The sequence below is a fragment of the Hakea prostrata genome, chromosome 3 (genome assembly GCF_041222555.1).
Source record: "Hakea prostrata isolate BN-2017 chromosome 3, UWA_Hpros_2, whole genome shotgun sequence".
NCBI classification, from domain to species: Eukaryota; Viridiplantae; Streptophyta; class Magnoliopsida; order Proteales; family Proteaceae; genus Hakea; species Hakea prostrata.
Window position 1 is genome coordinate 23578680 of NC_142602.1, and position 25655 is coordinate 23604334.

General features: G+C 39.2%; 1 protein-coding gene across 1 annotated transcript in view; it reads left to right on the top strand.

The window, feature by feature from the left end:
* LOC149021734 (uncharacterized) overlaps window positions 1–25655 on the top strand; it is a 42990-nt gene that overhangs the window by 8469 nt on the left and 8866 nt on the right. The window contains exons 4-16 of the mRNA XM_089149931.1: window positions 6646–6765; window positions 7503–7631; window positions 7721–7846; window positions 11901–11956; window positions 12049–12148; window positions 12286–12403; window positions 12590–12799; window positions 13788–14124; window positions 15710–15803; window positions 20509–20617; window positions 20749–21020; window positions 21208–21335; window positions 21918–22152. Coding sequence (XP_089006057.1) covers window positions 6646–6765; window positions 7503–7631; window positions 7721–7846; window positions 11901–11956; window positions 12049–12148; window positions 12286–12403; window positions 12590–12799; window positions 13788–14124; window positions 15710–15803; window positions 20509–20617; window positions 20749–21020; window positions 21208–21335; window positions 21918–22152 — 2034 coding nt within the window. The remainder of the gene's footprint in view (window positions 1–6645; window positions 6766–7502; window positions 7632–7720; window positions 7847–11900; window positions 11957–12048; window positions 12149–12285; window positions 12404–12589; window positions 12800–13787; window positions 14125–15709; window positions 15804–20508; window positions 20618–20748; window positions 21021–21207; window positions 21336–21917; window positions 22153–25655) is intronic.

Below are 25655 nucleotides of genomic sequence, written 5' to 3' on the forward strand. Positions count from 1 at the left end.
TGAGCTTGTTCCTTGGGGTGTTGGCAACTGGAGGATGGGGAATAGAGAGGAGCCTAACAGAAACATCAAACTGGATGGCATTCCAAATTGTATCTAGAGAACGGAATTTGGAAGTCCATTGCCTAAGATTACACTCCCACCAAAGATGGTGAATCGTGGCATAAAAAACTAGCTTACCGATGCGACCACTATCTGTGGTACCCGAAAAATTCCTCAAAACCCAAGAACGGGGCCATATGGTTGCAAGGGCTTTTCTCCAAAGAGAACTGTAGAGAGGGCAAGTAAAGAATAGGTGCTCAAGATCCTCCAAACTGTTCCAACAAAGGGTACAATTGGGGTTAGCTGGGATATGGTGACTAATAAGGAAAGCTTGGGTGGGAAGGGCTAGGTTAAGGGCTCTTTAGAGGGTGAGGGAGTGGTGGGGGATATGACCTTTAAACCAAACTAGGGGGGGGGGTAAGGGGGCAGGGGGGAATGAGATTGGAGAAAGTTCCAAGTTGAGGACGTGGTGAAGGAATTTGTGGGGGAGGGGAGCCAAACTAAAAGGTCACAGGGGGAAGACAAAATAGGGGGGAGAGAATTCCAGACTTGTGTGAGACTGTGATGAGGGAGGGGGGCCTAGGATCCATTGGTGATAAAAGTGGACAGGGGGGTAGCTTTGGGGATATAGGTTTCATAGGCTGCATGGGGGCCAAGGAGAGAGGAGGATATCCATCGGATGCCACGAGTCAAACTAGAAAGAGGTAGAATATCCAGATGATATATGGGTGGAAATGGCGTGGAGAGCACATGCCTCAACAGGAGAAGCTTCCTCTAGGTCTAGGAAGAGTTGGAAGGTGTGGGGTCCGTCCAGAAGGAGTCGGACTTGAGGATAGAAGATTGCACCCAATTAACCCAAATAGAATATTGTTTGGAAACAATTTTCTATATGAGCTTAAGGAGGCAAGCAGAATTGACCTCTTGGATGCGGCGAATACCAAGACCACCTTCAGATTTTGGTCGACAGATATTGGACCAACTAATGGGGCGAAGGAACCGCGAGGTTTCCTGACTTTTCCAGAGAGAGGCACAAAAAAGGGATTCCATAGCCGAAGTGATAGACTTGAGGATAGGGAAGATGTCACACCAGTAGAGTTAGGAGGATTGGAGAACCAAACGGATGAGCTCCACTCTACCCGCGAAAGACTGAAGCTTGCTTTTCCAGAGATGGAGATTCTTACAGATATGATCAAGTATAGGGGAGCAATGGTGGTGGGAAAGCGTACCAGGGATGAGGGGGAGACCTAGATAGACTATAGGGAAGGAGCCAGGTTTGAAGTCCTAGAGATGCAAGAGATTTGAGCGAAGAGGCTCGGAGACTCTGGAGAGGAAAATAGTGGATTTGTTGATATTGACCTTGAGACCAAAGAGGGTCTCAAAAAGGGTGAGAGCTGAAAGAATGGAGGAGATGGAAGAGTGGTCAGCTTATCGGCAAAAGCAAGATGGGTGAACTTCGGGGATTTACAATTAAGGATGGGGGAGATCAAGAACTTATCGGTTTTGAACTGGAGGATACAGGAGAGGACCTTTAAAGCTAAGGATAAGAGGTAGGGAGAAGGAGGGCAGCCTTGGCGGATGCCAACATGGGAAGGGAAGAACCCAACGGGGGATCCATTAGTGATAATGGAGAAATAGGGGGAGGAAATACAAATCTCGATCCAATGGATAAAGGAAGGAGGGAATCCCATATCAGTGAGGACGTCACTGATAAAATCCCAACAAATAGAATCAAAGGCTTTGTGGAGGTCCACTTTTAGGAGCGTGACCGGGGAATGGGCGGTCTTGTCAAAACCACGAACAATCTCCGCACAAAGGAGGATGTTGTCTGAAATACTACGACCCGAAATGAAAGCAGTTTGGTTAACGCTAACCAGGCTGGGCATGACTTTCTTAAGATGGTTCGCAGGAATTTTCAAGATGAATTTGTAGAGGAGGTTATAGACGGAGATTGGACGGAAATTTGAGAGGGAGGAAGCTCCTGGCTTCTTTGGGATAAGGCAAAGGAAGGTTTGGTTGATAGAGGGGAGCTGGAAAGGGTTAAGGAAGAAATTGCGAATGGTGGGACTAGATCCTCCTCAATAAGATCCCAAGCAGAGGAGAAGAAGCCCATATTGAATCCATCAGGACCGGGGGCTCTATTAGGCTTGTGGGAACGGACAACTATGAGGATCTCTTCAGAGGAGGGAATAGGGTATTAGTTTTGGGTGGGTTGGATGATTAGGAGAAGAATGAGTATTGATGGGATACAAACTTACTATGGTGTAGGTTTCTTAGGCACCAACTTGAATGGCTGAATATGTTTTTGGGAGGAAGAAAAGGAAATAATAGAGCAAAAGAGAAGAAGTTGTTCACACAACCATGTTGCCAACAATGAACAAAACTCAAAAACCTATTCATCACTGAAGTTTGAATACTGCCTTATTATAGGTTACAACCTTATATAAAAGCTTCAAAAATAGAATCTGTTATTCCCAGGTTGACACTGAGGGGTGGGGGTGAATCAGTGTCTTCTAAATTCTCTTTTATGTGACGCTTCTTTAAGCTCAAGACAAGGTTGGTCAAGATAATCCTGTAGTTATCAATTACACAAGGGCATGTCCACCACACACCACAATATGGCTGGGTCTATCAGACAATGCACTACCATTCTGCAATCAAAGCATTCCAATATCTGCAATGAAAAATAAACTAGAAAAGCAAGACACCAAATTTACGTGGTTCAGCCAAATTGCCTACATCCACGGAGTAATGCCCTAAATAGAGCTTCGTATTTACTCAATACTTTCCAATTAAAATTTTGATCACTACAATGATCAGAGAGCACCCACTCTCAATTAATTCAAAACATGGAGCACCCACTCCAATATTAACTCTTGCATCCACAAAAGTATAAGGCCACAACCTTAAACAACTCAACCCTAACAAGCAACTACTTGAAAGGTGAAACTTTTCAAATTGAGGGAGATTACAATAGATTACTCACCTTCTTCCTCAACGTTTTCACCAAAATACACATCCGAGCTTGTTCTCCATACCCATCTTGCTTCTTGGCTTCTCCTCCTTGTTTTTCTTAGTCTTCACAAGCCAAAAACCTAAAAAACCCTATTTTGTTTCGCTCAAATTCGAGCTTTTAAAGAGAATGAACATTGATGCACGCTGCACAGGAACTGTTGGATTTCATATTTTAGATGCGTCCCAAAGAGAATCTAATCATACAACCGTTGGGTATCCACTTTAAAAAGACGGGTGAGATCTGGGCCTAGATCCTTTAGGTGATGTAAGATTAGAGTACCCTTTACCAGATTATTTCAAAAGGAATCTTTTCTAATTTTACCTTTAATCTGCGATACACAGGATCATGTTGATCATTATACTTTGTAGTGCACCACATTTTCATGCTCCTGACCAACCAAAAGGCAAGCAATGGAATCTTTTCCGTCTTGGACACATGAAAACCAAGCGCATCAATCTCGACCCTCAAAATTGGATCTTCATCCACGCTCTTCTAATGACCATTAGATTGTATCATTCAGTTTTTCAAAATTACACTTTCCTCCTTGAGATATAAAACTTTTACAAAGACCCCAAAATCTTAAAAATTATTTTCGAACCCCTGAAAGTAGATTACATCATAGTAGTCAAATTTCATATTTTTTCTACAATGCCCTGATTTGCTTCCATACCGCACACTCTCATGAGAAACCTCATAACTTCCTTGTTTGATGTCGGAATCACCATCCAAAAAGTGCGTTGGAAAGAAGACTTCATGAACTATGTTTTTCTAGTTTAAGTCGAAGCCAGAAAACAACTGGAGGACTACTCAAATATTCATCCAACGTGACCCTTGTGCAGTGACCTGTGAAATCCACCATTCTAAGGAATCTTCGCTTCACCCAAAACACTTAAATCTTCTGACAAACACTCAAAACTATTGTAATAGTGTTAATCACCCTCTAAAAAATATAACAAAGAGACCTTCACTTCAGTACAAGTCATGTACTCTTAGAACACACTGTATTTTAGTTGCCAACAATGACAACATATGCAATCTCAGCCAATGGAACAACAGAATCATATACCAAAAAGCTAATGTCTAACATTAATCCTTATAGGTAACTTCAACAGACAAACACACTAACATAGACTCAAAACAGATTAATTTACAACTTGAAAAGAGTATTCCATGGTATTAAAGAAAAGTTGAACCTGGTGCTGAAGGCTTATAAGCAAGTAGAGTCCTAGGGGGTGGGAATTTTCCTACATAGTCTTACGCCAGGCTATAATTGTGGTCCACCGATCATTGTGTCAAGGCCAGCCCCCTTGAAAAAGAGAATGTTCTAAAATAATCTTAGTTGATTAATTGGTTCAAGCTAGCCAAGCTGGTTCAATTTGAAACATAAAACAAAAAGAAAATTACATATGCATCCCCTGAGTTTGTAACTATTATGTTTACATCCCTTTGAATTTATTCCATTGCAAACGTCCCCCTGATATTCTTCCATGCCAATTAATCCAGCCAGGGAAATATAGCCACTAGTTTAAATCCAACTGAGGTCATACCCATAATCCACCCCATATCCGATAACCAAAATTTCAAGAAACACTTTCTTGGTCTCATATGAGTTGGTTCTCTTTAAAAAATCTCGGAAGAACTGGCCCTCATTCACTTGAGGGTACATCACCGACAAGTTGTTATAGTTTGTCGTCTCTAAAATTTAGCTATGATTGAACTAAGCAAACATCTAACATATCTATTTGCATAGATTTCTGTTGTTTATAATTTTTGGAGTTGAATTTGGCAGTTACGAGTGTTCACAGGAAAACTACTTATTTGCAAGGTTCAAGATTTTGGTTTTCAACCAAATTTCAACCTAGACTCTACGTGTTTTGCCTGGCCATTTTGGTGGTAAAATGGCCATAATCTGGCCTCTAACTTCAAGGAAAATCTAATCAAGCATTTCTAAACATAATAAACATTATTCTGTACTAAAGTTCCCCCAAATTGGAACTTTGGTTTTGTACTCTTAAGTTGGTAGTGCAACCATACTCTGCTGTATAATTGGTAGTTCCTTTTCGTATTATAGGTTGGTATACTATGACATATTCTGCCATGTACAGCACAATTTTCTATCCTACACATGATTTAGGGTCTGAACACTCAAAAATCATTAAAAACAGCTATAATATGGATTAGGAATGAATAAAAGCATTTGATATCATGCAGTGTTAAAAAGTGGTTCATCAAGTATACTGTACAATCATTACAACTTTGTAAGTGGCCTAGTACTAGAGTTAGAAACTCCCTTACAAGACTGTTCCTCAAACTATATGAGAGTGCTAGATGGAGTTTCACAAAGGTTAGTAAACTTTTGAGGAAAAAGGGTATATGATGCAGTTCAATGAGTAAACTCATGAATATAGAGGGTCAGAGAGGACCACTTAATGTTGTGATCACCTAGAGACTTGCTCAGCCCAACTTTGGGACTCAAATCACAGGAGGTCCTTCACACTCTGCTTATGGCAAGAGATTATGTTGGACCTAAATTTTTTTTTTTTTTGGTTGGTCTTTTTAATTATTTTTATTCCTTTACTTCACAACACCGATATATACCGGTAAAGCAAGAACTAGCCATTGAAATATAGCAATGGAATAGAGCCATTAGAATGTAGCTTTTGGAAAGAGCTGTTGGAATGTAGCCATTAAAAATGCTTCAGAAAGAGTGCATGGAATAAGTTCTTCATCATGATTACATCAGTACACCTTCAAGTGGGAATCTTACACGACTTGCTTAAATCCAGCAAATTATCAATGTAAACGGGTTTGTAGTCGCCAACAGTTTGTTAAACCAAGAAACACAGGTGATATGGCCAAAATTACCATATCTGGGTCTTTTTCTTTAGGGTTTGAAGCAACTCTAAAATCAGAAAATGTGGGTCCTATTTCAGTAGAAACAGTCTCTATTTTGTAGCAAAACCAAGTTATTAACTGAAATCTTGGCTGAAGTGACAAAATTTTGTTTGGAACCCAGTGTTCCTACTGAGTCGTACTGAATCTTGTTTTGATGTTTGTCAAAATTGGAATATTTTCAAAAGTACCAATGGTTCCAACTGAGATTTTGAACTATGGATATTTATTGATGACTAGGTTGTTATTTCACTGATGTCCTGTTTCACCTTACCTTTTTTTTACATTCTGCAGTCCTCCATCTCTTGGTTGCTAGTTGATATAATACCAAAATAAGTATTTTTTCTGTGCAACATTAAGTATGTATTAGAGCACAATTTTCACCTATTGGCTGGAAAGATTAATTTTAATAGAACTGTTTGTTAAGATTAAGAATGGAGTTTGCTTACATTGGATTTTGGGAATCCTATTGAGTTTTTTTGTACAATGGCTTTGAATATTTCTGAGCTCAAATGTTCTTTTTCTACCATGGATGTGTTTTGTCTACCTTCCATCCTCGTATTTTCTTTTTCAACATATTTTCTTTCCTAGGTGTTTCTGCACTAGGTTTGTTTTTGGGGTTTTAAATTAACTATATTATTGTATAATTTTCTGCAATTTGTATTGTGTGAGTGCTTTCTAAATTGGCATGCATTATATAGGTACGAGGACAACTTAGTGTATTGTGTGGTGGCATTTTGACCTTTGGACTTCTACATTATTCATCCTCGGAGTTTGAACTCATGGCAGAAGAGCTCCTGATGAGTGACTCAACACTGAGGGTAAGACAGGGATGTTGATTTTGTTGCTTTGAATTTCACATGATGTATAGACTTATGTCTGAATTAATTTAATTGTGCACTTATCGCATGTTTATTTGCCGTGTGTTCATTGGTGGACTGTGTGTGCTAAAATATGCAGGAATGGGCTAAGTATGCCATACCTAACAAATCAACACTTTGCATGATTATAATCTACATTTTTTTAAGTCTGAGCACTGGTTCATTATAATAAAATTGGCAGAACTACAGATGAGAATAGAAGACTGAAACTAGAGTAATAGTTGAAACTTCGAAACGTTTGAAAATTTAGGATATGGTGATGTGAATACTGATAAATATCTGCTAATCTTCACCAGCAAAGTACAATTATGAATCTTGTCCTCTCATGGATTGAGAATGATGTTTAATCTCTGCTAATAAAGTTTCTATAATTCCAAGCTTTATTTAAATTTTTAAAAAGGGTTCATGTACAGACATTTCTTTCTCCTTTTTTTTTTTTTTTTTTCCCTTTCTCTTTTGTGGGGTGGGGGTGGACAGATTCATTTCTTTATTCTTACAGGTGTGTACTGATCAAAGCTTATGCCGTTGTGCTATTTATTGTCTCTTGTTCTATTCAGCTTCATAGCCTTTTCCCCTATGCTAATGCATTTCCACCTTAATCTCTGTTTGAATGTCTATGTATATTGCTCTAGTTCTCCTATTTTAACTTTTTGTCACTATTTTCTATTCAAATTTAGGTTTATGGGGCACTTCGTATGACTGTCAAAATGCTTCTGATGTGGAAATCCCAAATGCTTATTGATGGTGGTACTGATGCAATAGTTGCAACATCCATGCTTGAGGCTAGCAATTTAGTTGTTCTGAAGGTATCTAAATGGCAGTTTATTTGGATTTTCTTGCATAACTTTGGTTGATGGTCATTAATATGAGATACCATATCATATTTTCTTGTCAGGAATCATCTGTCATACATTCTAATGCAAATCTGGGAGTTCATGGGCAAGGCTTGCTGAATTTATCTGGACAAGGAAATCTGATTGAAGCTCAACGCCTCATCCTATCACTATTTTATGAGATTCATGTAAGCTGAAGGCCTCATGCTTTGCTGGCTGTTTAGCTACCCTTTTTTTTTTTTTGGGGGGGGGGGGGGGTTGTTGAAGTTGGGAGCCCCCCCCCCCCCCCCCCAAAAAAAAAAAAAAAAAAAAAAGTTTATGTTTTCAATTCTGTTAATTAAGTGATGTTTTTTTCTTAAATCTCTCCCATTCAAATTATGATATTCTTTAAAAGCTGAACTCTTCCCCCTCTCCCCCCCCTCTCTCTCTCTTTTAATGAGTTCTCACTACATCCTGAGCACAAAGATTGTTTTCTTCCTACATGGTTTGTTACCTTCCTTAAAGATATATGCAAACCATTAGTTCCATTGAGGCACTACTTTTTATATGACCTGAAGGAGTTATTATGGATATCACCTTATTCGTGATTTGTTTGCACTTCCCTTCAAGGTTGGGTCTCAGAAAGTATGTGATCTAAATGCAAGTGGGATTGATGTAATTGCCATGTCATTAAGTATTTTGATGTCAGTTCTTTTCTCTCTTAGAGGTGGAATAAGATAACCCGGTTGAAGAGTAATGATCTTTTGTCCATAATGCATTGTGTCCCATTAATAGGTCTCCTTGATGATAAAAAGCCTGGAAGGTTCAAATTGTGGTATTCGTGTTGAACCAATTGGCTTTTGAGGTGGAAAAGTTCCTGGTTGATGCAGATCCACTGATCCAGCACCTATTTGACCTTATTTTCCATGGAATGAGCTGGGGTTGGGATTTACTAATTGTGGGTCTTTGGTTCACGTGTTCTAGTGGTAATTGGCCTCTTTAAAGGGCCCAAGGTAATGTATATAAGTGGTACATGAATTTAGAGTGTGAACCAATCAGTATTGGTTCAAATAAGTTATTGGGTCAGTTTAATTTAGGACTCTTTTTAGATTCTAATTAGGCCCTGTTCACACCCCCACGAAATAGCTGGAGTTGTGTTTTGTTTTAAATAGAGTTAGTTTTCCTTTTTGGATTAAGACTTTGTAGTTGGCTGATTACAGCTCTAGTTAATAGTTATATCCCCATCATGGAAGAAAGAAATATGACTTTAGAAAATAGGTTCTGCATTCAGCAAACTTTGCTGCTGCGGCGCTGCTTTCCTCCTCTGTGAGAGATTGTATTCTGGAGTTCAGAGTCCAGATTATTGAGCTGCTGGTATAGCTGATTGTGTTTGGTGCTTCAAGTCTAAATAGTAAGTACTGCTCTTGATGCTTGAAGTCTAAGAAGAGAGGTGTGGTAGGTGGATAATGTCGATCTTTATTCGTCTCTACAGCTGCTGTCATTGAAGCACTGCAACTCCACAACCGAAGCATCTAGAAGAAACACTTGTGTTCTTCATGAGTTTTCCCAGCCTAATCCGACCATCATATCACCTCTATCTTTGGAACATATCTTCACTGTCATTAACCTAGTGATTGGTCCAATTTCCAGCCATGTCAGCTTATTAAAATCCTAGATCCATCCCCTTTCTTGAATTTCCAGACTACCCTAGAAATCCTAATATCTAACTTTGATCTAGTGCAATTCAACGATTAGAACCCTCCATGATTGGAACTACATACACCTTGTACTTACCCCTTGCTTGATACAACATCTAACCACTGTAGAGTGGATTCTTGTGCACTCCAACAAATTGCCCTACCCCTTGACACCTGAAAATGGCATGGCGTTCAAGAAACCATCATTTGCCCATCCGATATGTTTCAAGTGGAAAACAGTCTTGATTGCATCTCTTGCACAAATCTCATTATTGTGATCTGGCCATTTTAGATCCAAAGAAGAGATACCCCATCTCAAGAACTCCAAAGAGCATAGTTTTCAAGGCAACAAGGCAAGGCGAGGCGATAGAGGGCAACCAAAATCAAGGGGACACCAAGCAAGGTGACAAGGCGACACTAGGACGCCTTAACCCAAAGAAGGGCTAGGATGCCTAGGTGTCGCCTTGACAACTTGGCCAAAGAGCACCCATATTCTGATAACCTTTTTCGTTATTGTTAGTTGAAAATCAAACTTAACTCCCCATCCCTTTGGCCTCACCCTTCATAGCCCAAAAGCTGAAACCAAAACCAAAACTCGGAGACCCTATTTGTGCCTCATTTTTTTCCCTACACCCCCCCCTATCTGAAATTTCAACAAATCCTAATTTTTCATCCAATTTGAGTTGGTTCTGAGTAAACATTTTGGCACTGACTCTTATTCTATTCAAGTTTCTACATATATACAAGGGTTTTTGTTTTTTCCCTTCTCCAATAACTCATCTCCTAATCCATCCTAAAACTAAATGTCCCACCCTTTAAATCATCACATCCCCCAAATTTCTTGACAAATTAGTGCTAGCCAACAGCATCCCAATTATCTCCTGCTGTCACCTCCAAAGATGACCCAAGTCAAGAAGTTGGTGCAGTTATTTAACTAAGATCCGACTAGGTTTCGGGGCCCAGAAGTGAAAGGTTTCCTAGACTTCTGCTAATTGTTGTCTTTGGTCAGATTTCCTCTGTACATTTTTTTTTTTTGGATTAATAAATAATCCAACCCAAGGAGGGGGAGAAAAAGAAAAGAGGGGGGTGGGGTCAAAATAGCCTAACTAATACTCTAAGTGACAACAGTATGCCTGGTCCTTGGGATGTTGGTGTGGGGGTGAGTAACAACTGAATGCGCATTACTTTCCTCAAAACAACTGGCTTCCCAGATCAAGTCTAAAGTCCTAGAGATGGAAATTTCACTATAATTGGTATTTGTGGAATGGTATGGAGCCTTTGGTGACCATTTGTGGAATGATCTTAAAGATGGCTATTCTTATGATAAGAATAAGTCCATGTTATATGAGTTACATGAAAAGCCCTTGGGTAAATTTCGTGTACCCCTTCTGGTACGTGACCTAATATCCTGTCACCCCACAATTTGGAAACACTACATGGACGATCCCCATGTGTGTGCAATGCAATCAGTTTAGTCCACTCCATTGGCTGATTCCTGTTATGTGATGATGTCATCAGATTAGATTTCACTAAATCGCCAAACTATCCTGGGACAGTAGTAAATTGAAATTCATAATGATGGGGAAGTCTCCATCCCTAACCTCTCGCCCATCAAAAACATAACCTTTGAAGGTTCGGTTAAAAGAAAAAGTGAACGACCGCCAACAGGGGTTGCATCCAGCAATCCTCAGCCTCCATGAATAAGTAACATCCAATCATGAGGCATTTCCCATAATCCCTGAAGGAATTGGAGGTCTGTATCAAAAGCTGATTGTAAGCATTGAATGCAGAAAGTTTACTTGCCATCTCTATATCCAAATAACAATTGTAGATAAGAAAAATAAAGATCAGGGAGAGCACAGTTCATCCCATCAACTTTATGATGCTCCTTTTCAACGAGTAAAAGATTATCCTGAATGCCCAACATAGAGAAATAAAAGATCTAGTAAGCACATGTTCATTGTCATGCATAAATGGGTAGAGATTAAAATTGCAGAGATAGAGAACATTGCCATGCAACATGTTGTCAGCTCTAGGTGACATGAATTGCCACATCACAATTACCAAGTAACCAACAAATGGCATCAGTTGGCCTTGGGTGGTAAATGTGCTGGGATGGGAGAAGGTAAGGCATAAATCTTAGTTGAGAACTAGTGTCTTTAATTTGTTGCTCCAGCTTCTCTCTCTCTCTCCCACCTTTTTGTATCCTTTGATATTGAGTTTCCATTCATCCAAAAGCAATATCATTCTTGTTTCTGAAAGAATTATCTCAGTACATTTTTTAAATATCCATTTTTAATTCAACGTGTAAAAATTCTTTATGGTACTCGTTGTATGGATTTCTTGTGCGTTCATCTGTTAATTTGCTGACCGAACAGGATCTGTTCTTAAAAAATGTGGGGAAGTATATTGCCCACTTGTTTGCTTTCTCAATTTCCTACTCCTGCTCTGTTGCTGAGATTTGTGAACATCATACTGCTTTAACTTGTCTATATTCATCATTTCAGTTTCTCTTCTGTGTATGCATGCTTATGATTCTCAGTGAATTTGTTCTACTCTCGTGAAGGTTGCGCATGGATCTGTTTTACGGGGCCCTTTAGAAAATGCAACTACGAGTGACATGTAAGTTTGGAAAAATGTATGGAATTTTTTGCTCATGGATTTACTTCTTGGCTACTTATTTATTTATTGTCCCTTTTTTTCTATATGGTTAGGACACCAAGGCTTTACTGTGAATCACAAGGTTGCCCGATGGAACTTCTTCATCCTCCTGAGGACTGCAATGTGAACTCTTCTCTAGTTTTCACTCTCCAGGTGTTAACTTTTGTTAGATTAAATGCTGAAAAGACTGAAACTTTAATTGAGAATTAATCCTATTGGTTGAATAGGTTCACATGTTTGTTTTAATATCCTTGTGTACTTTAAATAATGGATTCATAGTTTACATGCAGATCTGCCGAGTGGAAGACATTACTGTCGGAGGCATCATACAAGGATCTGTTGTTCATTTCCATATGGCAAGAACTGTGGTTGTTCAGTCTTCTGGAATAATAAGTGCATCTGGGCTGGGTACATAGTAGCTCTTTGATTACTTATAATGCAAAAATTTATTCATCAATTATGTTGATATATTATTTGTTTGTGTTTACTATTGAGGGAAGCAGGTTGTTGTTTGTAAATACATTGAATTTGGAAACAATTGAAAATATATTATTGGGAAACTAATTTTCTATATTTACATCCTGCATAATGCAGGCTGCTCAGGTGGCATTGGTAGAGGTAAAGTTCTAAGCAATGGTATTGCCAGTGGTGGTGGGCATGGTGGTAATGGTGGCAATGGGTATTACGGAGGTAGTTATATTGATGGTGGTGTTGCATATGGAAATGCTGATTTGCCTTGTGAACTGGGTAGTGGAAGTGGAAATGATAGCCTTGGTGGTTCAACGGCTGGTGGTGGTATCATAGGTAAGCTATAGGATGTGTCAAGTGGGATATTTTATACCCTTGCATATGTGTTCAACTGTGTGAGATCACATTTGTTCCCCCATTCCGTGGCTATACCTGGAACGTCTCATTCCCCCCCCCCCCCCCCCCTAATGGAAATTCGTGAATCCCAAGCCTTGTGCTTATAACTAATTAGTTACTACAAATGTGAGCATTCATTCATTTTTTACTTCAGTGATCCTTGAACTGATATTCTCTGTGTATGTTCCATTGTTTCTATTGCTCAGTTTAAGTTAACCTCAGTTTGACTGGCATGATTCTATCAGTAACTTGTTCTTTTGCCTTTTTCCTGGGAAAAGGAGGAGGCATTATTTGGAGTGGACCTTCTTTTTTTGAAGATATTGTGAGTTAGCATCTCCAGTTCATGGGGTATACTCTTATGATATTCTCTAGGTCACACTTTTTTGCACCATTGTGTTACCTTTGAATTGTACAACTCTCTTATACTCTGTCTCCCCTACCCTAGCTGAAAAACGGATGCGTGCGTGCTTATTTCCCCTTTTGAGGATCAAAGGGCGGGCCTTATTGAGAAGGCTGAAAATCTCCTCTGGGGAAATAAGCTAAAGCCCCAAACCAGAATTGATGATTTTTATAGTTTCTCTAATCTAGCAAAAGTATTTCTTCTTCTTTCCCCTTATTCTGATTTATCTTCTACATCCAGCCACATTCACACTTTGAACCATATTTTGATTCCATGTGGCTAACTGTAGTTGGTAATGGATGGATAAAATGCATTTTCATGAGCATTAATATTCTTCTTTTTGCATGCACGATGCAGAAAGATTTTTGGCTACTTATATTGGCACTGTAATTTTAGTAGGATTTGGTGATTCTTTTGTTGCTTTCTTTCTTTTTATTTTTTATTTTGTGTGAAGTTGTATCTTTATATAAAACAGGTGTTTGTATTTCAAATTGATAATTACTGTTTCTTCCTGTCAAAAATGTGCAGTGATGGGTTCATTGGAGCATTCATTGTCAAGTTTGACTGTTTATGGTTCGCTTAGAGCAGATGGAAAAAATTTTGGACAAAATATTGGAATGGAATTTGATGGGGTCATAGATAGTTCAAATGGAATCCCTGGGGGTGGTTCTGGTGGAACTGTCCTTTTGTTTTTGATTTCATTGACTGTTAGTGATACAGCTGTTCTTTCAACTGCTGGAGGACACAGTGCTTACAATGACAGTGGTGGTGGTGGTGGCGGAAGGATTCATTTCCACTGGTCCGATTTTCCCACAGGTGACGAGTATCAACCCCTAGCAACTGTGAAAGGCAGCATTCATACAAGGTCTGTATCTAATGTCATATATATCTACTAAAAGATGTTTTTTGAAGGTGTTTGTGCTTTTTGAATTCTTTTTCCACAGCATTGTGATTGGAAAACTCTATTTTATTTTAAAAATTTTTGTTTTTTGGGGGGGGGGGGGGAGAGTGGGAATGGAGGGGGGAGAGGGAGCAGGTGGTGTTATTTATTGATTATATATGGTCTGTAATATGTGCTTTCTCTCCTGACCTTTCCGCCTGCAATCATGGTTGTCGCTTAGGCATCACCTAAGCTTCGCCTAGGTGACGATAGGTGTACTGGCCCTTTTTTAGGTCAAGGCGACATGGTGTCACCTTGCTTGGTGTCGCCTGGGATTTCGTTGTCCTCAATCGCCTCGCCTTGTTGCCTCGATAAATATGCCTTCAATCTATTCACACCTCTTTTATCCACTGGCTACACCATGGAACATATTAGCCATTTAGCTGTGTTTCGTCTTCCAACACAGCTTACTCCATGTTGCCACTTCTAGCTTCCCTTAGGTCCTAAGCATCTTCAAACTGGAAAAAAAGCTAGAGAACAAACCCAAGGGGTTACATTTAATCCATCTGGGAAAGATTAGGTGTGAGCTTTGAGGAGCTAGTGTTGAGAACTCTTCAAAGCTTTCACCCATGCTGTCTCATCCCTCCCCTCCCCAACTGTGGAGCCATGGGTACCTATTCCACCTGCAGGCAGATTTGGGGAAGCTCTATTCAGAGCTTCAGCAACCCCTCCAGTGGTGTTGGTTGAAGTGTCTATTATATGATTCTTGATTGAGCATGGAAGATTAGTTAATGCCGCCAAAGTGTCTAAGATAGCTTTTCCTACTGGTATATTTTACATTTTTCATGATGAGTAAAAATTCTCAGTCTTGCTCCTGAAATCCTAGGAAAGTTGCGAGTTTTAACCCAATGAAAAGGTCGACCCACTATTCCCCAGCTTTCAGTTTTTCCTGCTATTTTACCTTCTGGTGACCCACCTCATCCTCACAATCCATAATGTGACTATGTTTTGTGGTCTAGCATGTTCAAGGTGGTTTGGTTGGTTGTAAACCACCATTTCCATTTGAACTCTTCCTCTATAGACAGAGAGAACAAGAGTGATGATCTGCAACCAATGCTGCAGTGGTTTGGCCTTATCATTATTTGGAAGAACTCTTGAATAACTTGAAAGTTGCCACAAGCATTGTACTGTAAAATACTGGTATCACAATATTTGCCATGGTATTGGAAGCCAAAGCATAGAATTCAATTTTGGTCATGTTTTCTCTCCTTCTCCTTGTTTCTTTTCGGGGTAAAATTTTGCCATTTCTCTCAGATAGCTGCTGAAAGTAACATTAATATAGGACAATGCCACAAAACTTGCATCCTACATGATTGCCATCTTGTACCTCTTTGCTTCTTGTCCACTTGCAATTCCTAAACATGCTTAGCAGAGGAGTGTTATACTTTTAGATTGACTAGACTTATTTTTTAGCCTTTCATAACTAAATCTTTTCACATTGGATTTTTTCTCAGCATATTTGATTGTCTTTTTGATTAGTTAGGAGTCATGGTGCATGGTTTTTTGACAGGGGAGGATTAGGGAGGCATCGAGGCCAACCTGGAGAAAATGGAACTGTTACTGGAAAAGCTTGCCCAAAGGGCCTTCATGGGGTGTTTTGCAAGGTGAATTTAAGAATCTCACTCTTGTATTTATTAACACCTGAAAAGAGAAAAAAATCATTGTAGTCTTTGTACTCAACGACCAAATGCACAAGTGAGGTAGTTCTAATTTATAAAACCAGCACTGTCCAAGACATGTTCGAAACTTGAGACCTTCTGATGTAGCCCCAATTTAATGGGGGCCACTTTTTTCAAGGTCTTTTTAGAGAACTAACTCATATGGAACCAAGAAAGGGTTCCTTGAAATTTTGGTTATGGGATATGGATGTGATGGGATGATTTTAGTGAAAAAGGTTAAGCTAGGGTTTTGTGTTTTGAGATCATACATTCTTAAATTATCTTTAGGGTAAAGGATACTTAGCCCATCCTATGGACAATGTGGGGTAAATTCCTTGATATGGCAAACTCGGGTCTATAGGTGTCAATGGGTTGAAACTTGGGGGGAATGTAGGTAATAATATAATGATAAGATACCACAAGTTTGACCGGGTTTGAAGGATGAAATTTAGAAGATATTAAGGTTCTTGTTTTAGGGGTTTTAGGAAGTACCAAAATGCCAGAACTGTTCACAGAAGTGTTTGAAAGAAGCGAGTGGAGGGGGTCTATTTATACATGGTATGTTGGAGTTCTAATCTGATTTGGACTCCAACTTGAAATTACAAACTAACTCAAATTAGACACTAACTAAAGTAGACTCGGAAACTTATAACTGAAGTAAAAATCATAAAAAGACTATTCTGCCCTAAAGTTAGGCAGAATTCACATTAACTAAAGCAATTAATCAAAATATTTTCGTACTTAGCCTAGGTGCTAAACTTTTAGGCCCATATAGTAGGCCCATCACCACATAAACCTGTTAAACGAAGGCCCAACAACTATAGTTATCAACCATAGGTTGATTTCAAAGGAAAATAGGCCATTGAGTGCTGGATCTGCATCACCTTCTAGCTATACCCTCTGAATAGATGCTACCCTATGGATCTTTGCCATGTCTCCTTCCTCCAATTCTGTCCCTCACATGGGTGGGTTCAAATGATCCCCTACAACTCGCCTGTCCCTATGGTGCCCCTACAACTCGCCTGTCCCCATGGTGCCCCTCCACATTAGTGTCCTAACAAAGAGTTTCCCCTTCAGTTTCACCTTGCCCTTAAGGTGAAATTAAACCTTCCAGTAACATTAGAAAAACAATTTCCTCGGCAGGATGACGTAATGAATTATGAGGGTTAACCATCTCTAGCACCAAGGGTTCATTCCCAGCTGTTGGTCATTGGATCAACATGGACATGATTCATGTGCCCTTCCAATTGTGAATAAAAAATGTTATATGAAGCCACCTGCAGTCGATGATCATCCCCAAGAATAAGTGGCAAAAGGAATGCACACTTGAGACAGTTGGCAATGCAGATATGTTTAGCAGATATGTTTAGCTGCTGCAATCACTTGGAGACATTCATAGTGCTCCACTTTTACCACATTACCAATGGCTCCAAGAACTAAAGTTGCATCAGAGTACCTGTAAACAGTGGCATATCATGCAGGTGGGCATATGTAGAGTACTGAGTCATGGGAATTCAGAATCTGATCATCGCGCTGCAATCGTACTTCAGGGGATTGTAAGGATTTGACAGGCTGTCAAAACCCCAACAATAGATTTTCCAACCCTACAGGGTAAGGCAACAACTCTAGATCTTGCCCGACCCTCACTGAACCTCTTAATAAGACCTTCGAGTGGATGTAGCAGCCACACTGTACAAAATAGTGAGTCCAACTGCCCCCTAAGTATAAAGAAACCGGTATAAATTCATTCCCCCTAGCTTCTGGCACTCTGGAACCCTTGTATCAAGACTTCCAAAGCTTTTCCCCCCATGTTTTACCCCTACCACAAACAATGTGGAACAGATAACATGAACCAGGCGCTGAGACGATAGCGGAAAGCAATGCCACTGCAGTCAGACTTGACCTAGTTTGCTGAACTAAGTGACACATGGAAGGAGGAATAGGGGATTTCTGAAATTGCCCCTATTCACAGGTCTTAATGGATTGACTGTTTGGTTCCTGGACCCTGGCTTGCGTCATACTTGGCCTATGCACTGGGCTGGCCCTAGTGTCTCTCTTTAGAGCCTAGTTGCAAGGTCTAATAAATTGGCTTGGTATGAGTTCGGGCCAAAGTCAAATAGCTGGTTTGGGTTATCTAGACCAGGCCTGTGGCTAGAATTGGGTCCTTGAAATGGTCCACTAGCAGCAACCTTCTAGGCCATGCCATACTTGGGCTTGGTGTTTGAGCCCCAATGGGCCTTACTTGTGCCCGCATGTTGTGGTCTACAGGTTCCACAGCTTGGGCCTAACTCAAATACTATCTTAGGGTTCCCGATGTGAGCTTTGATGTCTCGCTCTCATCTTCTTCCCAAGGGGCAGTGGGAAACATCCCTGGCAGCCAGTCATTCACCTTCGGTGACATCTCCTAGTGCATTTCACTTCCCATTGATTTTAAGTCTTGGTTTTGTGATCCATCTCATTGACGATGATCGCAGTTTCTACTTTCAATATGGTGGGTATCTGATCCTGAACTCTGATTTGTCTCCCTCCCAATACCAAAATAGATTTGTAGGGCCTTCTTGAAGCCCGCCCAGTCAAGCCCCGCCAGTTCTTCCTGTAGTGCCACTCCAAGGCCTCTCCTTCCAAGTGACAGAGAGCCACACCCAACAGTTTCTCGTGCTCAATCTGGTGTTCCCAACAGAAAAGCAGGACCTCTGTCTGCCATCTCTCCAGTCCCCCTTCTCCAAAGAATAGAGACAATCTGTTGGCCATCTCACGAATCCTTAGACTGTAATGGCTCTGATACCAGTTAATAGGAAACTCCAACCAATCCCTAGATTAAATGGTTGAAACCTCTGCAGTTAGCAACCTACAAAGTCCACACACCACACTTACAAACCATGGTAGAAGATCTCGCTTTCGAGAGAGATCTCGCCACCTTGAAAAAGAGAGATCTCGACCATCTCGGTGAGATCTCGGTCGAGATATACAACTTTTTGGCGTCAACTCGGTGGCCCATCTCGGTGGGTTTTAGGGTCCCAATTGGGTTGAAACTTGGTATTTAGTTTATTTAAGGCCTTTTGAACACGTTGGTGGCCTTGGATTTGTTAGAAACAACCCTATGTATGATTTCTAAGTCTATCCATAGTGTGAAACCGAAATGTAGTAGGATTAGGGAATGCAATGTTATACAACATGTAATATAGAACCTTTAAGGCATATAAATGAAAAGCAAGTATATCAAATGCATCAACTAACTTAAATGTTATCAAAATTCCATCCATATGAGTATCACAATCTCAATTTTCAAGAATAAAATAATTATACAACCATTAGAAGTTCTATATAAGTCATTAAACCATAAATTCATAAGACAAGTAGAGAATGATTGATCTTCCTTGTTGTAGATGTGCTAAGGCCTAAGAGTAGTTGATAGTGAAAATTCAGCCAAAATCCACAAAAAAAGGTAAAAATTGAGAGTTCCAGCGAGATTCAGGGCAAGATATGGCGAGAACTCGAGCGAGATATCCCAACTCGCTGCTCTCACCCTCCATCTCGTCTCGCCAAGCTGAAAACGAGATATCTCGTGAGATCTCTCACCATGTTACAAACTTTGCAATTCAAATGGTAAATCAAAGTCTGGAGCAACTGGAAAGAATTCATTGCATTGATCCAACACTAAAATTGAATTACATGAATGCAGTATAAGATATCCCTCAGCCTGAACCCCAACTCTAATTGTGGCAACCGAGGCTCTTCCTGTTCCTGCAAGTAGGCCTGTAAATGGACCGGATTCGGTTTGGATACGCCAGTATCCGAATCCGAATCTGGCAAAAATTTAGAGAAGGCATCCGAATCCGAAACTTTATCGGATATCCGATAATAATCCGATCCGATAAAATATCCGATTATTGATTGATAATTGTCACTTTTTTACATTTTTTTATTATAAATATCTAATTTCCGATTACCGAATACCACTATCCGAATCCGATTAACGGTATCCGAATCCGATTATCATCTACTTTTAAAGAAAAAATGTTAAATACTTTACTCTATCCGGATAAAAATTTATCCGGATATTATCCGATCCGATAAGCAATTATCCGAATCCGAATCTGGTTGCTTAACAGATGGATACGGATATTTTCCGGTAAGAAAATTTTCGGATACGGATACCCTTAAACGAATACGAATGCGAATTCGGAGGCGGATTTCGGCTATCCATTTATAGGTCTACCTGCAAGCAAGCTTGCTTCAACACTACTCAATTCATTCCCCCCTTCTATTCTACCCTCTTTCCCCTAATATACCCTAAAACCACTACCCAAAACAAATCCTAACCCCTTTCCAGTCGCATTAAGCATATTTAGATTAGAACTGGGCCACATTTAGGCTTGGTTCTTTTTGAACTTCCGTGTTGTTAAATCTTCAGTTCTGCATCAATGTCTAACTCCAGATATTGAATGTGGCGACGCTGCTTAAATCTCGAGAGTCTTACCTTTAGATTGTGCTTTGAGATACAGGAAATTTTGAATTTGTAATTGGGCTTAGGGTTTTGTTTGTATTTCTTTCCTCCTCCATAATTTCCATGTTTGAATTTAGCCGAGGGAAGATCTTGCCATAGTTGAAATTTTGTTTTCAATCAAATTAGAGGACTTCATTTCTGCAGGAATGCCCTGCTGGCACTTTTAAGAATGTAAGTGGATCTGATAGAGCTCTATGCCGTCAATGCCCACCTTCTGAGCTTCCACATCGTGCTGTCTACATTAATGTTCGAGGTATTAGTTTGAGGTTTTTGTTTTGATTTTGTATCCACATTTTTTATGGGTTCCATCATGTCTCACTATATGGTGGGTGTTTTCCCCCATTTTGGCGGTTATTGATTGACTTGTGACTTTTTTTTTGACAGGTGGTGTTGCTGAAACTCCTTGTCCATACAAATGCATCTCCGACAGATATCACATGCCCCACTGTTACACGACTCTTGAAGAGTTGATTTATACTTTTGGTGGGCCCTGGTTATTTGGTCTTCTTCTTCTTGGTCTCCTCATCATTTTAGCGCTAGTGCTTAGTGTTGCTCGCATGAAATTTGTTGGCGCTGATGAATTACCAGGTCCTGCTCCAACTCAGCAGGGTTCTCAAATAGATCACTCCTTCCCTTTCCTGGAGTCACTGAATGAGGTTTTCATTAACTCCAGTTTTATGTCCTTGCACAATTAATTATCTATCCTTATTTTTGTTGTTGTTGGTTGGGTGGTGGGGGGATTTGATTTACAGTTTGAAGTCAACTTATCATGCCCATATCCCCCTTGACTATTGCTGTATTTATTGCTTTGGAGGTGATACATTTCATTTGTTTCTTCCTAAGGTTATGGAAACTAATAGAGCTGAGGAATCCCAGAGTCATGTGCACAGATTGTACTTTATGGGGCCAAACACTTTCAGTGAACCCTGGCATCTACCACACACTCCTCCAGAACAAGTGACAGATATTGTGTAAGTCCTCTTTTGTGGATGGTGGATAAAGCTTAGAGAAAATTGCGTATGGACCCCCTGGAGTTGCAAACTATTACGTCTACTACCCCTTAACTTTTTTAATTACAAATTTCCACTGGATGTTACAAATTTTTATACCAACTGTACCTCAGCGTATCTGGATCTACAATTTTCTGTGCAGATTTATGTTGCCAATTAAGCTGGACAGTGCAGGCTAGCCCCATCTGTCAAACGGTAGGGGTATAGTTGGTATAAAATTTGAAACACAAAGGGGATATTTGTGATAAAAAGATTCAAGGTCTAGTAGATACATTGGTTGCTACTCCAAGCTTGTAGATGTAATTTGGCCCAAAGATTGTTTGCTGTCTTGCAATTTTTGTGTGTCATTTCATAAAGAAATCAGTATTCTGTCATGTTCTGTCTTCTGTACTTTTTTGGTGAATGAATTGTATTTTTCCGGCTGATTAATTGAGTGTTGTTTTTCCTGTGTCATGTATCTGCTTTTCTCTCATCTCTTTGATTTAGGGTATCGGAAGTGACTTGTGTGCTTGTTTGTTTGTATGCCCTTCAACTTCATGGCAGATATGAAGATGCCTTCAACAGATTCGTTGATGATATCAATGCTTTGGCTGCTTATCAATGGTGGGAGGGGTCTGTGTTCAGTATTCTCTCTCTTCTTGCATACCCCCTTGCGTGGTCCTGGCAGCAATGGCGACGTGGGAAGAAACTGCAACTATTGCGTGAATTTGTTCGATCAGAATATGATCATGCCTGTTTACGATCATGCCGTTCACGTGCCCTATATGAAGGGTTAAAGGTTCATTTCTGATGAATCTCTCTTTGAATTGGAATTATGTATCATTGTTTTGATGGAATTACTAATTCTTGTCTAGCAAATAGCAAATGAACTCTGCTACTTTGAAAAACTATAATCACACTGAAGGAATAAACTCCAGATCCAAAGAAAATTCTGATAACTGAGGTTCAAAAAAATAAAAGTAAATATTAGATATGCTTCAGAATTAAATGGACGATTCTATTCTCCTTAGTATAAAAAGATGGGTTCAATTGAACGACCAGATTTCAAGTTACTGAACAGTCCCATTTAGATGCTCTGAATTGCTGCAGTGAAATGCAATGAAGAACCATAGGAGTTGGAAGGTAACAAGCAAACTTCATTCACATATATAGGCTACAGGCTTTTACATCAATGTATAGAAACCAGGAAATAAACAGTAACCCTGTCATGTACCAAGTACAAAGCCGAAAACAGAAGTCCATGGTGGGAGATCTTGCTCTCGAGCGAGATCTCGCCACTCCAAAATAGAGAGATCTTGACTGAGATGGCGAGATCTCGGTCGAGATCTACCAAAATTTTGGCGTAATCTCGGTGACCCATCTCGGTGGGTTTTAGGGCCCCGGTTGGGCTGAAATTTGGTATTTAGTCTATTTAAGGCCTTTTGAACACATTGGTGGCCTTAGAATTGTGAGAAAGTAACCCTAACTACATCTTCTAAGTCAACCCTATGTATAAAACCGAAATGTAGAGATATCAAGTAATTCATGTTATCAACGATAAAGTATTAAATACATTACACATCAAACTATCAAAGAACTTAAATGGCTTCAAATTTTACAACCATAAGAAGTTTTAGACTTTTAGTAAGTCATAAATCATAATCCATAAGTTTACAATCACAATCACAAGAATATGTGAGTAATAAGATTACAAGACTACAAGACAGCAAAAGTATCACTCAACATTCTGCATCAACTGATTCTGAACGGTGGCCTCATATGACTCCCAAGTCAACTCATCACTATAGTATGTCACATATAGGTTTAAATGTCACATTAAATTGGTTTCCATGAAAGTTAGATCAAAGCTTGTGGATCAACATATGTTTACACTAAACTCACACACCCATTGTAGAATATTCTATTTGAAAAAATAAAAAATTCAAATTTGGGGGAAAATATTACCTTTGTTGTGTATCTAGTTGAAATATGCTTGAATGATGATAATTTGATGTTGTAGATGTCTTAAAGATGTTTAGAAGTTGAATCCCCAACAAATTCCGACAAAAAATCAAGTTTCTGGCAATTTTTTATGGTTGCAACGAGAGAGAGGCGAGATCTCGGCGAGATATGGCGAGATCTCGGCGAGATATGGCGAGATCTTGGCGAGATGTGGTGAGATCTTCCATCTCGCAGATCTCGCCTCGCCTTTCCTCTCGTCTCACTATGTCAAAATAGCGAGATATCTCGTGAGATCTCGCTGAGATCTTGTGAGATCTCCCACCATGCAGAAGTCCTTGAAACCTCCAAATCATAGACAAGGTTGGCATATCCTAATTGGACAAGTAACTTCAAGACATAATAGGAGTTTAAAATGGAAAGGATGTCTACCACGTAAACAGTTCCAAGTAGCTTACTTGAGAATCTGAGATAGCAAAGGGGGAAAATAAAAATGAGTAAATCAGTTCTATCATTCTAGTTTTTAGTGAACCAGGAAAATACTGTAGCAAGGGTTGCCTTGAAGCAGAAAACTTTTCTGTTAAGGAACCACATGCCCTTCTTTTGGCCTGTCTGGATCTGCACACTAATTGTACTTCTAAACTTATATGGAGATGTATGTAACGAAAGGTAAATGGAGCAAACCATGGTTTAATTTTTAATCTTGTTGCATGGGGAATGACAATGGATGGTGTTAGAATTATTGATTAAGTGTTCACAGAGATTGTCCGCGTGAATAGTGTCATGAACAGTGTTCTAGTTTTTAGTGAACCAGGAAATACTGTATGCCTTGAAGTAGAGAACTTATCTCATAAGGAACCACATGCCCTTGTTTGGCCTGTCTTGATCTGCACCACTAATTGTACTTCTAAACTTATATGGAAATGTATATAACAAAGGAAAATGAAAAGTATGCCAAAGGAACTAACCATGGTTCAATTTTTAATCTCATTGTGTGAGGAATGACAATTGAGTGTTATTAGAAGTATGATTAATTCTTCACAGATTTTTCACGTGAACAATATCATGAACAATGTTCATGAGTGCTGTTCAGTTAAACAGTAACTCATGAACCAGAATATTATTATAAATGTTATATTTCATCTTAGTTTTCATGACACTATTCACGTGAAAAGTAATTTTATATTTCCTTTTCTATTCTTAGGTTTTTCTAATATTGCTAATATTAGTTTTCTTTTCATATCTAATTAGATTGGGTACTTCCATCCTTGGTATATAGTGATCATTGTTCATGAAATGAAAGTAATCGCAAACGCATGGTTTCGTGTAGTTAACGGGTCAATATCGGGGAGATTTACAACTTTAGAATTTAACCTCTTAATGGTAAGGTGAGAGTGCGAGGATTCAAATTTTTTTAACTAATTAATTAAACTAAATTAGCAGATCTAAATAAGTGGTCCTAACACATACATCTAATGCGATTGAATTAAGAATAAAAATAAAATGGACATAACCTAACCATTCATCATATAATAACAAAAATGCATAAATAAATAAAGGCAAGAATAAAAGATGCGAATAATAAAAAAATAAACAAATAAAAGGAAAGTGATCCGATGTTAGCTCTGGATCGAGGGAAGGGAGTATAACTAATATGACTTTGATCATGGACCCTTTGCCGTAGCTTACAGTCCACTGATTGGGGGAACATATATTAAAGAAAAAAATGCATAAAGTAAATAGCAAAACAAATAACAAAGGAATAAATGAAAAAGGGAAACCTTAACCAAAAGGAGGCAAGACTGTAGGCATCTTTGATAAGGACCCAGGGGGAAAGGGAAACAATAAATAAATGCTGAAAAGTAAATCCTAAGTTAAGAATATGGAGGGGTAGACAGAATCGGGAATGGAGTGGGGAGAGAAGATTACTGATGAAAGCTTTTTGTATCCTTCAATCTTGAATAACAAAAATAACCTTGAACAATCAATTTGAATCTCAACCAACCCTAACAACCAGATCTAGAATTATCTAAATTTGCAATTGCTAGATCTAATGAAAAACGAATCCTCTTGGAAATTGAAACTTGAAGCTTAAGCTTGAAATTGAAATTAAAATTGCATTGATTGAAAGAAAAAAAAAAAAACACTTGCATAAAAGAAACTAAAATAACTTTTGTAACTTATTGCATTACATAGAAAAATTAAACCTAAACATTGAATCTAAAAAAACTAGAATCCTACAAAGCAATTAAAGAACTAGAGAAAACCTAAACAAACTAAAGAGAAAAGAAGTGTAGCCTAAGTCTAAGAGGAGAAGGATATTTATAGGAGTTGATGAAGGGT